The following is a 15982-nucleotide window of genomic DNA, read 5'->3' on the forward strand; positions in this document are numbered from 1 at the left end:
GAACAAACAGCCAGCCAGAGAACCACATACTGATCCCCTGTCTCCTTGGACTCATACCAGTACTAGAAAACACAAAAGCATTTTTTTTGCCCATGTAATAGTTGCTTGCTTTCTAGCTTTCACATTAGAACTCGAAGAGAACATGGCTGAAGTCTCAACGGGCCCTCAAAAGTTGGCTGATCTTCACAGTACTATTAGAAATCACCCGCTTTACTCATTTGCATAGAATTTCCCCCTCCAGCTATACCTTTTCCATGCCTACCGGAAAGCCATGAGAGGGCAGCTAGTTGGTTTGGAAATGTGAAAAGTGTTTTTTGCATGACAGTCAAGATGTACTTTTACCATACCTGCTAACTTTAGTCATAGAAGCAGATAACGGAAACTGCTTTTGTACCTGTAAGTTGAATACTACATGAACATTTAAACAAGCGAGAAAATATTTTTACCATGTAAAGGTAAATACCAAAAAAGTAGATAAGCTACAGCTTACAGGGTTAAAAGCCTGGATGCTTGCTAAGTGTCCATTTCTCACCATATATAAACTAACAACTATTCAAGACAACACTTTCAAAGGCACCGTGCTTCTACAACTGAGTTGCTGTGGCAGTGATTCAGAGGAAAGAGCAGCACAGGCTTCTGAACAAAATCCTGGAAATCTCACATCAAAAGACCCCTAACTCTAAGCCTTCTCAGCTTGGGAATCTTCATTGGCCAATGACCCAAGAAGGTCAGGCTGCTCAGTGCAGTTATCTTTATTCTGAACCTAAGTCATGAATTAAAATATCTAAGCAGGATTACTTTACACAGCAAGGTTAATCAATGTATCTATCCATCTTGTCAAGTTCAGCAACAGTTGTTTCAGTGGCTGTGTTCAAAGTCAACCGACCGCCATCCCTGATTAAGCCGTGCTTGGCTTTTGATAAACTTGCACTGAGCTGCAAAATTCAAAGTGAAGAAGTGTTGGGCTCAAAGTCACAGGGTGATACTCCTCTGGGCTAAGCAGATTCAGGGACTTTGGTCCCCTTGTCATCAGCATAACAGAGAATTCATTCATAGGAGAATTTGTTCAAATAAATTTAAGAAACTAGTCTTCCTCTATAATCGATGGAGGGGAACAAGCTTATGCAAGGGATAGGGGTCAGAGCTGGAGCATACCTTACAGACATCTAGCAGAACCCACCACTGCTACTATGACTCCACCATCTAAGAATGTAAAATTCCTCCTACATTAGACATCTCGATTATACCCAAATCCTTACTTAAAGCTCAACTCTTAGCTTTGCAACTTCCAAAAATGGGCTCAAAATCTAGACTGATTAAAAAGGATGCTAGGGCAGAAGACCCTAAAATATTTTTTCACCTTCCTCTTTTATAATACATTGTTTAAAAATAAAATACATTACTTAAGGGTAATTAATCTGCAATCACTTTTCTCTTACTGGTACACATGACCTTCATGTTTATTAAAGTACTAAAACTTTCAGTTTAAAATAGATCTAGTAATACTTAATTTCATAATTTTAAATTCAGGTATATACATTTACCATAACTAATTTTACATGGTAGAGGCACTGATACTGCAGTTTCAAGCTCAATATGGAGAAACATAAGAATACACATTAAAGGTACAGGAAACTTCTCCCGGAGCCTCATGACTTTTTCACCTTTCCCTATAACCATTTTTGTTTTAGTAACATGACAACCCATTAGTACTTGCAATCAAGACCCTAAAGAAGCACCGCTGTCGGCAGCTGACAAGCTTTTATGCTGCATGCTACCGTGCTACACCACTGCAGGAGTGTGAGGTTATTGTTTTAGCACCAGAAGATAGTCAAGGCAAAGCAGAAAAGACTAAAATTGGCGAAATGCACAACAATCCATTAACATGTCCTATTTACCATGTAAGGCCTGTATACAAGATCTCCAAGGCTAGTTTTTCCACGAGACAATACAAAGCAGTATGCCAAAGAAGTAATCACATTATAAAACTGCAAGTACTATTGCACGTTTGTTCCAAGACGACATACAGGCTAAACTAAAGAAAAAAAAAGTCAGCTCTTTTCTGAGGTTCTGAACACAGCTTTAGCACATATTAGCATATGACAATTTACGAGACTTCAGTGGTATCAAACAGTCCAAAATTTTAATTATATTTTCAAATCATCAATAGCGTCGAATTAGAATAGCTGGAAAACTGCAGGACAGTGAGATTCATTGGCACATCATTCTGTAGAAACCTGCCTGATGCTTTCCATACTTGCTTTAAACTACTAACATTATCACTTTATACCACCAAATCCACACTTAAATCTTTCCAGCACATAAAAACAAGACACATCTGTAATCCAAACAAAAGGGTGGTTGATATGCAGCCCATTCAGGAAGTACTCTGAAACAATTTAACACATGCAGATTGCTCCCCTCCTTATTATAAATGAGGTTTAAAAAAAAAAAAATGTATTAGCAATACTTTATATTTTTGCAAGGTATGCCTTTGGATACAGGTTCAACAGCACGTATTGTACTATGGAAGTCAGAGGTACCAAATATGCATTAATGTATCCTAACCCCTCATATTACAGGAGTACTGGATAAAATTTTTAAAATAAATATGTTATTTTAAAGCAGTTTTATTTAGTTTATTTCTCAAAATTTACTTTAAATCTAACAATGGAGAAGATGCTAACAATAAATTGGGAAAAACAGTATTATTATTTAATATCTCGGGGGAAAAAAAAGACCACTCTAGAGCCACACAACAACACTATAAAACCAAAATATTCTTACATGCAACTACAACGTAATTAGCAAAAACCCCAAAAGATTTCTCACACTTACAGAAAATTAAACATGATAGGCTGAGATTTTGTTCATTATAAAGGTCTTAGTGTCTCCAACATCCTTTTAAAACTAGGCAGACACTATATATTTCATAGTATAGCTAGCACCTGCATGTCCACCATAGTCCTCCTTGTTCTTGGGTTTGTGTTGCATGCCATTGGAAGGGTCAGTATTAATTATGTTAATCATTCAACCATTTTCAGTATTCAAGTAAAAAGATTACGTATATTTAGGGCAATTTTAAAATGATACAACACTTCAACAGTGCCATCTTTTGGCAACTGGGATGTATTTCTGCTCAATATGCAAGATAATGTCTGATCAGAATAAACACTGCCAACCCTTTTATAAGCTATTCAAGAAATAAAGCATCTCAAGATGCATTTCCTTTTATCCTCAATCCTAATTTTTTTATTGACTAAAGAGATCATACATTTCCTTCTTCCTCTTACAAGATTCTAAATACCTCGCAGTAATATGGCCTGCATGTTAAAGGTTTTGCCTTTTTTTTTTTTCCTCCAAACCAAGTCAAATTGATAAGGAAATTCCTCCTGAGTCAAAACACCAATTTTTTTATTGCTTTGTGATGGGCAGTGACAGAGGTGCACAAGAGACAGAGACATGAGTTCATGTATTCTCTCCACACCCCAAGCACATACTCCCTCTGCTCCTCTCTAAGCTTTGTGGAGGGACATTGTGGTTCAGAATGACACAGTAGCAACAGGAGAAACATGAAGTGAACTGCTTTTGTTCAGCATTAGAGTGTACTATAAATGAAAGTAGACTCAGCCACCAAAAAAACCTCCAAAACCAAACACCACATATCCCAAAAACCCACCCTGTTCCGCTCTAGCCAAAATCTGTCACAATAATTCCGATAACATTTCTATAGCAAACAATTTTAATTTCTGTATTTCTTCTAAAGCAAAGACCAAACCTTCAGTTTAACATTGAGTTTTCTCTTCTAATGCATGGTGACTTCTGAAATACTCATCCTGTTAACACAGGGCTACAAGATACCCTTCGCAATACCAGAACTGTAACGTAATGGTAACAGATTGGTTTATTTCCCATTCTCAGATTTAAGAGCCACAAGTGCCAATGCAACGCTCAAGAATTTTGCTTCCACTCTCAATGTTGCAGCTGCCTCGCACATGCTGGGCTTCTGCAGGCTCAGTATCACTAACAGCAAGGCTGTTTATCTGGCTAGCCTCCAGCAGCCAGACGTAATCCACTACTACTGCTGTGACAAACTTTCAACCCTTCCACCGTTTTAGTCATCCCAGAATTACCTTCTTAGGTTATACCCTCTCAGAGGTCCATCCCTCTTACCAACTTAAACTTATTACTTGCAAGAAGAAAAACATATATAGCCCAAGCAGAACCTTCTCAGCTAGAGAAGGGAGAACAAAAGACCCCTGAAGCCCGCTACAGACTTCACCACGCAGCTTTAGAGTTAGCATTTTTCATTACAGCTTATGAAAAACACATACACATAGAAAGGACTGAAGGTGAAATTAAAGCAAAATTTGTGTCTGAATTTAAATCCATGATACCAAAACAGCTACCTTAGCTGCTGGTAGCTTATTTTTCATTTGTGCATCTATTTATTAATTCAATAAATTTTGTTTAGCAACATATCATAAGGGACTTGATCCATAAGTTACTCTCAGGGCACTGCAAAGGCTTAAGGAAGCAGGCAGTAGTTAAAAATCATAAACCATGTATTTCGACATCTCTGATGGAATACAAAACGGAACCACAACAACAGCCACAGCACGTGCTCTGTGAAGAAATTCAAACCAACCATAAGCCTAAAAAACTCAGTTAAATGCCTCATACCTCCAGCAATATAACCAACTGTGTTTCAGGGAATGGCATTGCACAAACATGACACATTTAAGCACAGGGAATCAGAACAAAAAATAAAGACTCCCTGTCTAGTCAGCAGCGATCTAACTGTTCTCATCCAGAGGGGCAAGCATGTACAGAAGAGCATGGTTTGCCCAGTAAGACACCCTGAACACCATGGCAAATTTGGAGCCTGAGGCCACTGGTCTATATGAACTATTCAGCTTTTCCAAGATGGAAAGTGGTTAAAGACAGAATCATCCACGCAACTCATAGAAGGTTTGTTGGTCCAACAGCGGGAATTCTAAAAAATTCCCAGTGGAGCTGACTGACTAGATGGTTATGGATAAGCCAGGTGGATTAAATGGTCCGCTACAGAGGAGCAAAGGGAAAAATTCCAGGGAAAAAGCTGAAGAACGGTGTGATGAAGCAATTCCCAATGCGATTTTCTCCACTTTCCGATGTGCCTTCTTTCCCTTCTCCACAGAAAATGGCATCCACTTCACTTCCTTCCTCAGCTCACCTCTCCCTCTCGAGAGCCGCGGTTCAGAATTCCCTCAGGTCACTCCAGAATGTCCCTGAACTTCACCTACGAAGCTCCTGTGCAGGAGACCAGCACATGCTGAAACAGAAATCTATGGCACAAGATGGCTGCTGTATTTCTGGAGGGACTCCCTTGTGCTTCTCCTTCCCCCATGACATTCAGCCTTGCCATCCTTCTAATGCCTGACACTAAAACTCAAGCAATTTCTACAATAGCAAATTTTTTTAAAGGTTCAAGACACTGGCTCCCCTTGCCTTTGCAATGAACGTTAAAGGCTGAGATTTTTTTCATCAGTAGCAAATCAACAGCAAAACTGAATCATTTTGCCTGGATACGACAACTAGCTAATTGCAAGTATCTTCCTTTTTGCTTCATCATTACATGCCCATGTGCTACGAAGGCTTCTGTCTTAATCAAAGCAGAAATGGTGCAGTAGTACCATATACTAAATATATGATGGTGTATTTTTAAAAAACAATTTTTGCCTTCACTTTACAACAAGAACAAAAAAACCCACAATTAAAAGCACACAATTCTTCTTCTATGTACATGTGGAAAACTCTACACTTCAGTGAAAACACAGAGGTGACAGAGTGCAGGAGGAGGAGTATCAGGATTTTTCCAGTAAATCACAGTACTTCCTACACACTATGTGAAAAAGACTTTCCAACAAATAAATCTATGACTAAATGTATTCTATGAAATCACGTCACTAATTTTCACACACCAGAGAAAACCGAGCAGCTTGTAACTTAAGGTTTGTTATATCTGTGTCCTACATTTTCATCACAAGTTTTAACATTTATTCTAAGTAAGATATATTTTCAAAGGCCTGGACTCGAGAAAATCAAGCAGGTCTTGTGGCATGTAGAATAGCCTTTAGAGACTTAAGTTGCACATTTTACCTGACGACTTAAGGGAAAATGTCAAACTCATTTTACTTCCCAGGTGTGCAGATTGGTAAACCACCATGCAAAGTGGCTGCATGATCCTCTGCTCTGGTGAAGCCCAGGACTGAAGCAGCAAGACAAACACAGATCAAAAGTTTTATGAAGCCACTTGCACACCACCTGGTTACTTACATATGACATTAAATAATAGCTTAAGTACCCTTTAATTCAGAAAAATAGATTCAGAACATTTGGGCTGAGTTTTTTTATTTTATTTCTCCTTCCAAGTAAAAGCATATGCACAACCCTCTTGCCTCCCAAACTATTAAATGAGAAAGAAAAAAAAAAACCAACCCAAAACTTCTGCTAACCTTTTCTTGAAAAAGGTCAGCAGTTTCAAATACCATGTTAAGATTGATATCCAAAGGAAAAAAGTTCTTTATAGAAGGAAACATTCATTTTATCTCAGTGTTGCACTCCAGGTGCATAGTTTTTACAAGAGAAGATATGTATGTTACACAGAACTATATATACACATATACAGACATAGCTCCTTAAAAATCATTGTATTTCTAAGCAAAACAGGGATTGAAACATTTCATTAACTAGGAAGAATAAAGTGTTCTGTATTTCTTCAACTAAGCTTAGTGCTTCATCCTGAGTTTTGAAAAATGAGAACACATAAGACCCAAGAGATCATCTAGGAAAAAGAGCATTTGTATGGCTTATTTTGCCACCAGTAATCCAAAACATACTTCAAACTTCTCATGCCCCCCAAATTCTTAACTTTGTGCATGCATGTCATAAGTATTCAAAATAATCATCCTTGTAGCTAACTACTAGGGAGAAAAAGAGGTAAAAAAGGAAAGTCAACCAATATGTATCTTTTGAAGTTAGTCTGAGCTCCCATGGACCAGAACTCTATCAGAGCTGTTTAATTACTGAGAGGTGTTGCATATAGAAGAGTTACAGTACTCTGAATGCCTTTGCTGCATTTTCTAAATTGTATCCTGTTGGATTTATTTTCAGCTGAACCCTAATACAGTTTCTTTCAGCTGCAATAACTGCTCTAGGAATAATGACAATGTCCATAACAGTTTCGCCACTAAGTTCTATGCACTTGAGCTTAACACAAACTTTAATTTCTATCTGAGAACTGATAGCATTGGTCAATTCACGTACAGGAACAACTGCATTTTGTGCTAGCATTCAGTATGAGGAAATAAACCTTCCTTCCTTACTTTGCAATTTGTTTTCTGCATGAACACTCCAAATAACAAGATTTGCAGTGTGTTCCTGGATTATAGCACTCAGCAGGGATGCTTTAGTTTTGGTATTAACAATCATTGCAATTTCAATTTCCTTCAAATCAGTGGTGCCCACCCTGCTTATAACATTTGCTGTTCAACATTTATGACACTTATTTACATTTCAGATTTTATTCAGACTGGAGTAGGAAGACTGTTGCATCAGTTTCGACACTTCCTTCAGATCTTCATTCTCTGAAGACTATCTACTTAATTATGCTGTACTGCAAAAAATACTTTTCCTTCCTTCCCAGCTTCCCCCCCCCAAGTTGATCTGCAAAAAAAGAAAACCGAAAGAAAACAAAAAAAAAAGGGAAAAAAAAAGGCAAAAGAAGGGAGGAGGAATTAAAAAAAAAAGAGAAAAAAAGAAAAAAGCTCAAAATTACCAAACCCTGAAAAACAGATTAAGAAAGAGGGAATCCCAAATTTTGGGCTGAGTGTCACTTGATAGAAATGAAAGCAGAACTCCTCTTTGCATTTATTCTTCTGATTTGTGTGTTATCCTTATACTTAATACTAATGTTAAACTGAAACAATGCTTGATCTTTGCACTTTAAGCTTCATCTTCAAATCTCATAATACTTCTTACACTACACTCAACAAAATTGCTGCAATTCAGCTTTATACTTGTTTTTGTTTTACAGATACAGGAACCAAGGTGAGGTACACTCAAAAGCATAAAGCATCAAATAATCTGAACAGATAAACCAGAGGTAGCTTTGCATGAGCTGACTCACACGAAATGCAGTACAGCTGGATTAATGCAGGTTCAGCCTTCCTGAATATTACTGGAAGTATCAGAGATAGGATTCAAACTCAATTTCTTATTTATAATTTTGCACACTAGCCATAAAACAAAGGCTTGAATTGGGTAGCATTCCATAATTTTAGTTTTGCCAAACTTCTAATGCACTTGCATGAATCACTTAGCCTTTCCTAGTCTCATCATTTCATTTTTCCCTTTTGCACAGGATCTGAGATGTCATTAGTGCTGGAAATTCATTCTGAAGTGATCAGAATAAAAGGAACAATAAAAATACAGCAGACAGCTATATAATTTACTAAGTATATGTCAAATATTTTACCTGATAAAGCTTGTAATCTCTAAATCTACAACCTAACCATTTATTTCATATGCTACAAAATCTTTCAAAAGACAAAAAAAATTCTAGTGGCATAATAGATTGGTCAATCTACAGAACTACTCAGACCTAAGTTGAGCAACAAAATTGAAATTACCAACCTTTTATTGCAACTTAAGTATCAAAAGTATTTTGTCCTTACGAATCTAATTCTTATTGCTGTTGCTACAGTAAAGTATACTTTCAACAGAAGCAAAGTTCTCTTCTTGATTTTGGAATAATTCAATTAAATCTGATTTGGCCTGACAGAAATGTCTCCTTTTTTTTAAAACAAGGTCTCTGCTGTCATGAGTTCTCCACTTCAAGATTACAATCTGGAGTGATTTATGCAAATTCTCAAAATTTCCCTGCATGATCTATGCTTTCTTTTGGTAGGGCTTCACAAATTGGATTTTGTGTGTCAAATATTGAAAAGGGAAAACTGAAACAGGTCAGTGTTTTAAATGTGATTGATTTCTTCAAAGGAAATGGGTGACATGATGCATTACTGCAATAAGATACTCATATTTCTGTTATAAATCATAGGGTTCTGCTGGGCCTTTTTCCACTGGAAGTCGTGCAAAACTATGTTGAACTACTGCAATGGGAACTTTCCATAAAAAAACTTTTTCTTTTTTATAATATGTTATTTTTCCCTCAACTTGCTTTGACAGATGGATTTCAGGCGTGACTGTTACTTTGCAAAAACCACTCAAGTCTAGAAGGTATTATTGGGAAGTCACTTTTTTTCTTCCCCAATGAGAAAAACTGTGGAGTTTGAAATGCTTCACAAATGCTAGCTTATGGCCAGTATCATTAAAAAGTGTAATACATGACAACCTTGATTTGAACTACTGGGTGGATATTCTTGAAAAAATAAATAAACAATCCTCAGTCCCACACCAAACCCCACATTCTTTTACATTTTTACCCTATCAATTATGATCAGTAGTCTTTCTGTGTCACAAAGACTCAAATGGGTATTAAATTCATGCAATAGTGGACTCAACCTCTTCATATGAACAGCCCAGAAAGCAAATTCTGAAGCAGCATTAACTAATGACCTAAGTGATGGTTGGTAACCAGTCCTGACTTACAGCTCAGTTATCAAAAAGACTGTAATAAAGAACCATAAGGGATAATTCTGTGAAAGAACAATAGCAGCAGCAGCAAAAGGAGTTTCGGAAAGAATGCCCAGCTTGGCAGGTTTACACATTTATTTTTCACAGAGAGTTAAAAAAAAATATTAAAAATTTTAAGCGTCTTTTTGCTTCAGCTGAGGAATGTATCTGAAACCACTTTAGCTGTGTCCACTGAAAATATTCTGATATGGTACCAGCGTGTTTGGAGTCATCTGGAAATGGACTTATATATATGTGAATAGCTGAGTTAACAGGGCTGTACAGCAGTACGGTAGTAGAAGACCTACGCCTCACTGCTTACATTACCCCATACAAATGTCCATATTCACATTAGCCTAGATTAACTCTTTATTCTGAACAGCAATTGCAACAACATATTCTTCACATTCTTTTCACATGGTGAAACCTGATTTTTGTTACTACACGTGGAAAATCTTGCCCCCATGTCATTTTTACTAATTATTAAAAGCTCCTTTAATAGCTTTCCTTTGCACTTCTTACCTTATCAGCTGGAATTGAAGAGAAGGTAACTCCTTCCTTTGTATTAGCCTAAGCGTAGCTTGCTGAACATCAGAAGAGAATAGCCAACTTCTGTCATTTGAACATGGAGCATCAACCAGTACCTATACAACAAATAGGAGCAAATAAGACAATTCAGAATAAAGATACACACTTCCTGAACACCATATGCCAAAAACCTGCTCAACTTACTTTTGCAAACACTTAGAATACCCTTTTTATTTTCCCTTTTAGGGGCAGAAATGATCTGATTACTATTTTGAGATGTTTTTTATAGAGTTATGGGGGGAGAAAGGGAAGATAAGAAATTACTGCTCCAAAGGTATCCTCTACCTGAATAGTTTTCACTTGTTTCTCCCCCTTCCTAATAACACATCATGCAAAGAACACAAGGTCTTCAGAATTCACTACCAAGGCTAAATGGGTATCATCTAACACGTGAACAAATGCACAGTAGGTGTCATACAGTGATCCTGAGGCTCTACAAATACTGTACATGACCTTGATTTTCCTTGCTAGGCCAGGTATTTTCACCGGGGCCAGAAACAAAAATAAAATTAAAAAGAGCACGGCATAGGAAGAAAAAAAAAGCATACTGCAGACATGTCATTTGCTAATAAGTAATAATGTTACCTTGTCATATAATTCAGGCTTAAGATCTCCAATCCGTCTACCATCCAGTTTAGAGACTGTTATTAAGTTAATCAAAGGATCCGGGATGAAGGATTCTATTGTCTGTTTCAACCATCTTGACCTCAAATCATCATATTCGTTACAGTGAAACTGACCTTAGAAAATTAAAAAAAATGAAGTAAACACCCTAAAATAAGTCTTTATGGTTTTTGTTTTGTGGGTTTTTTTGTCTTTTTTTTTTTTACAAATATAAGGAGCTACACCGATTTCAGAAGTTCTACTGTTTTGCCATGACTGCCATAGAGTTTACACCTTGTGTGCTTATGTTATTGCACATTTTATAATATTGCTGAATTTTTGTAAATTCCAACATGCTCCTACAGAGCAATCTATAAATATTTACTAATGAATACTTACTGCAGCAATAGACTTCCACAGTAAAACAAACTTTAAACATGATCCACACCCAAAGACCAGTGCTAAATGAGTGCCTTTCTGGGCTCCTTGAGCCGTTGTCTAAATGAAGTAATTGCCCCTTATTAATTAACTAATTGCCTTTTAAATAAATAAAACATAAATTTTGTGTATCTTAAGTCATGCAGTCCAACCCCTTATTTATTTGAAGTTTAAGCTAGAATTGTTTTAACAAAAGCCTTTTGGTTGCATTTACTTTTAACAACGTAGCCAGAGTGGTTACCCCTTCAGAAAAAACACTGTGGTTGCTTGTACCCAGACGAGAAACACACCATACTTTTGCCTCTTAGTCCTGTTTCCTAATTTAATAAAATTTCTACTTTCATGTCTCCACAGGCTGTCCTACACCACGTTTGCCACACACAATTTGGTACATCTTAGCATGCACTGAGGTATATTAAGAATCAATTTCCTTATATCTTATGTTCTCAGCAACAATTTGGTATCTTCAGAAGCAGTCATAGAATAAATGTGGAGTTTTTTCCCAAACCTTTTGAAAGGGCAATCCACATTTAATTTACCTCACTGGCATCACCTCATTCCTCTAGAAGAGGGAGGGAGAACCAGCTGTCATCAACAGGTACAGGTGGTTTTAGTTATGGTCTCATCAGTAAGAACATAAGGTGATATGAACATTTTGAGACAATTATCACCCCAAGCTAACATATAAACTTGGAAACAGCAATCACATCTTGCTTTAACTCCCTGGCCTAGAAGAGGTGAGCTACTGCTTGCTGTTGCCTTCTAAATATTGTGATTATCTTAGTGCCCTTCTGCAACATCCAGGTGGATTGAGACACAGAGCTTATTGAATACTGATATAGATGAATTCCTCATCACAAGCTTTCTCCCTCTGCCTAGATCTTGCACATTTCATTTGTTTATGCTGTTTTACATCAGTACACTTAAATTTACTTATACTATTTGCATAGCACTGGCCAGAGAGGCAGCAGAGGAAAAGAAGAAAAAAAGTATGAGTATTCTAAGATTGCAGATTACTTACCTCCCTGTACCAACAAATCTACATGATTTTAAGTAACTTCTTGAGAAGTAACAATAACGGAACCAGTGGAGGAAGAAAAACATAGAGCTACTTCACTTTTGTCTGTCAGTCTGCAGTAACCTATATTAAATAACTACTGCATTTTTCATCCTCTTTTAAGTAAAAAGACTTCATAAAAATCTCACTAAACAGCATGGAACTCCTTGGGATATAAACTGTTGTTTGGGTTTTTGCCCCCAATTCAAATCTTGTACAGGACACAGGCACAACTGAAAATAACCCAGGCACAGAGTGAAGGATCTGCTTCTAACGGCACCTCAATACATTACCTGGATCAGCACACTGCAGTATAGCTACTGATTTACCCCCTGGTGCAGCACAGAGATCCAAAACATCTTCCCCATCTTTCACTTCCAACGCCAGCACTGGCAAGAGCGAAGCAGCATTCAGCAGATAATACTCTTTCAGTTTACCAGCCTGGTGCTTTTGTGCAGGGAATCTCCCAGGAATTCTCCTGATGTAACACTTCAAGGATGCCGGAAGATAGGGCAAAGGTCCTTGAAAGGCAGGATGATATCCCTTCACACGCATGGTGTTCTCCAGTTCAGCAGACTGGCTGAACTTGTTAAGCAGGACGGCATACTGCCAGCACAATGGGTATGTGAGTACATCTCTAGATTGAAAAAAGGAAAAGCTATTTAATAACTTGGCAAATAAAATGAGCTTTCCATAGCGCTTCTTGCATAAGGATAACAACCTCACCCTCAGATGATTATGGTACAATCAAAAATAAATAATTTTGATTAGATATGATTAAGAAAAGTATGCAGGAAAATAATTTTAACAGGAAATCAAGCCACTGTTCTATTTATTGCATTTAAAACACTAACTTCTTCAGAAACAAAATGGTCTCTATTTTTCCTAATTCTTTAACAAATGACTGTAGAAGTTACAAATTATGAAGCGTAATGCTTTCTGACTATAAAGTACTTCCCTAGAGACAAAGACAACTGTAATGTTAGTTGTAAATATCACAACAAAAAACAATCACATTGGCTTTGCAACAGTTATTCCAGCCGACACCAGAAAATGCCGTTTTTACAAGTGTTCTTTTCTAAATTTCCTTTTATGTTCTGCGAACACTGGGCCAGAAAAAAGCCAGCCAATTCCTAGAAGACGGTAAAAAAAGCAGTGCTTACATGGCAGGAACATGCTTGTTCATATTTCAGTTCACCTTTTCAGACCTTTCTTACACAGATTTCCCCCATTTTGTATTCAAATTTCTCTCAGTATTTTTTCATTTAGCCTCAAAAAATACCCCTCAGGAATATTCACTGTCTAAAAGAGAAATACACATTGATCCAACCTAAAAGAGTTCTTAAGTTGATTTACTTACTAATGCTATACACCTAAGCTTTTTCTTAAACAATGGAGACACTTTTTTTAAACTTGTTAGTCCAAAGAGGTCACTCAGAGGAATCATGTGGTTTCCAAGACTCCAATCACACAAGATGCTTTTCCCTTCAAAGTAACATGACACTGATTATAGGAGCCCTCCTGTCCTGGTTTCAGCCAGGATAGAGCTGGTTTTCTTCACAGAAGCTGGTGTGAGGCAGTGTTTTGGATTTGGGATGAGAAACTGTTGATAATGTGCTGATGTTTTGGGTTGTTGTTAAGTAGTCAAGGACAGTCCAGCTTTTTGTGCTGGCCTGCTAGCAAGGAGGCTGGGGGTGCACGGGGAGCTGGGAGGGGACACAGCCAGGACAGCTGGCCCAGGCTGGCCAAAAGGATATTCCATGCCATACGACGTCATGCCCAGTACATAAACTGGAGTTAGCCGGGGGGCAGAAATCGCTGCTCGGGGATGGGCTATCGATCACTGGGTGGTGAGCAATTGCTGTATTGGGCATCACTTGTTCTTGTACATTCCTTTGTTGGTATTATCATTGTTGTTTCTTTCTTTCTGTCCTATTAAACTGTGTTTATCTCAACCCACGAGTTTTTTTCTAATTCTCTCCCCCGTCCCACTGCGGGAGGGGGAGTGAGTGAGTGGCTGCATGGTGCTTAGTTGCCGGCTGGGGCTAAACCACGACACCTCCTCATGCACTTTAGGTCAAAGTCTACTGCTTTTGTTCAAATTCCTGCTCAAGAGTATATATGCTAAGCAGTGAACATCTCCAGAAGGGCTCTTCTGATGGCTTTCCTATGAGCGACAACCACCAGCGAGCAGGGAAAGGAAAACGTCTTCTTGCAATAACACAACTAGTTATTTAGCAGCTGTGTGATCAAGGCCCAAATTAAGCAATAGCCTTTTCTGTAAGTGTTGTTAATATTCAATTTCTTCTAATGAAAGAAATCAGGGGATGTACTTCTAACACCTTTGCCCCAGTCTCTCAAAATACTACAAAGCCGTAGGGAAAAAAACTCCTAACAGCAGCTGTTAAGTATAAAGGGATGCTTTTTGGACCACGTTTTTACAAAATGGTCAACAAACACATAAAATGGCAGTCTCCTTGCAGTGCACATGCATACAGGAGAACAGAAACTTCATCACATCCAAAAGAATAATGTCAAGGAAAAAACCAAAAAATTCCAAGCGTCAGTCTTCTGTTATTCAACACTTTTACACTAGCTCTAAACTGAAAATAAACTGAAGTAATTGTTAGAGTCCATGACTCTCTTCAAAGTTATTTTTTGAAGCACTCAAAAAATAACACAACCTCTCCTTCCCCTACCTCCCCAAAACAACAGACCTGACACTGGTCCATATATCTCCCAGTTCCGTTGTGTACTGCTTCTCAAAATGATCCAGAACGACTTGACAAATCTGCTTTTGAAGTTTCCTATTTGTTGTATTTTCCAGCTTCAGAGAATGGAGGAAAAAAGAAAAGCAGTGAAAACAAACAAATTAAACGCCCCGTATGTCTCACTAGAACTATTAAAAGAATGTATTATTAATTTAAATCAACTTAGTATCAGTGATATTAGGATGCTCAAATATCAAGGTCACATCACACATGTGAGACATAACAGAAATTTTAGAGAACAAACAAGTTAAGGTAGCATACTCTCTTCTTCCCTACCTGTGAAGAGGCCATTTAAAGTTTGCTGTTAATACTCCTTCGCATCCACTATGCGAATAATGGAGTGGTTCCTGGGACTCCAGTATACCAGGAGCAATATAAGCATGGCATGATTATGATCACTCACTATGATCACCTCTGCCAAGACGTATCCACGTGCTTAACTAAAAGATACTAATTTGATTCATTGTGGAAGTCAGCTAGAGTTGAGCCACAAAGCACTGCAATAACTAATTTATTCCAGGAATAAGCAAAAAAAATCGGCTACACTTCTTGGAGGTTTTTTTTGTTGTTTGGGTTTTTTTTTAACCTATGAAGTTTTGATATTTTATTGGGGGCGGGCAAACTTGTGCTACTCGGAAGGAAAGCCCCGAAGAGAAACACGGAATCCTGAGGGACTTCCCTCCCCACGGACATGGCGCAGCCCACTCCACGCCCGCGGCACCGTCCCTGCTCCCGCCTCCCCGCCGTGCCGAACACCGCTCCTCGCCGTACGGAACACTTGACGCAAAGTAGCACCGGACGACCTGCTAAGCTCCGAGCTACTTCTGTTCACTCTTAATTTCTTAATTAA

General features: G+C 38.0%; 1 protein-coding gene across 1 annotated transcript in view; it reads right to left on the reverse strand.

Annotated features, from left to right (window-relative positions):
• The window catches only part of NSUN3 (NOP2/Sun domain family, member 3), a gene marked incomplete at its 5' end in the record, with an annotated part of 17528 nt that extends 2346 nt beyond the window's left edge, over positions 1 to 15182 (reverse strand). Inside the window, 4 exons of the mRNA XM_010290350.1 lie at positions 10198 to 10319; positions 10849 to 11003; positions 12655 to 12998; positions 15079 to 15182. Coding sequence (XP_010288652.1) covers positions 10198 to 10319; positions 10849 to 11003; positions 12655 to 12998; positions 15079 to 15182 — 725 coding nt within the window. The remainder of the gene's footprint in view (positions 1 to 10197; positions 10320 to 10848; positions 11004 to 12654; positions 12999 to 15078) is intronic.
• Positions 15183 to 15982: the final 800 nt, after the last annotated feature.

The sequence above is a fragment of the Phaethon lepturus genome, unplaced genomic scaffold (assembly GCF_000687285.1).
Source record: "Phaethon lepturus isolate BGI_N335 unplaced genomic scaffold, ASM68728v1 scaffold8557, whole genome shotgun sequence".
In the NCBI taxonomy this organism is placed as follows: domain Eukaryota; kingdom Metazoa; phylum Chordata; class Aves; order Phaethontiformes; family Phaethontidae; genus Phaethon; species Phaethon lepturus.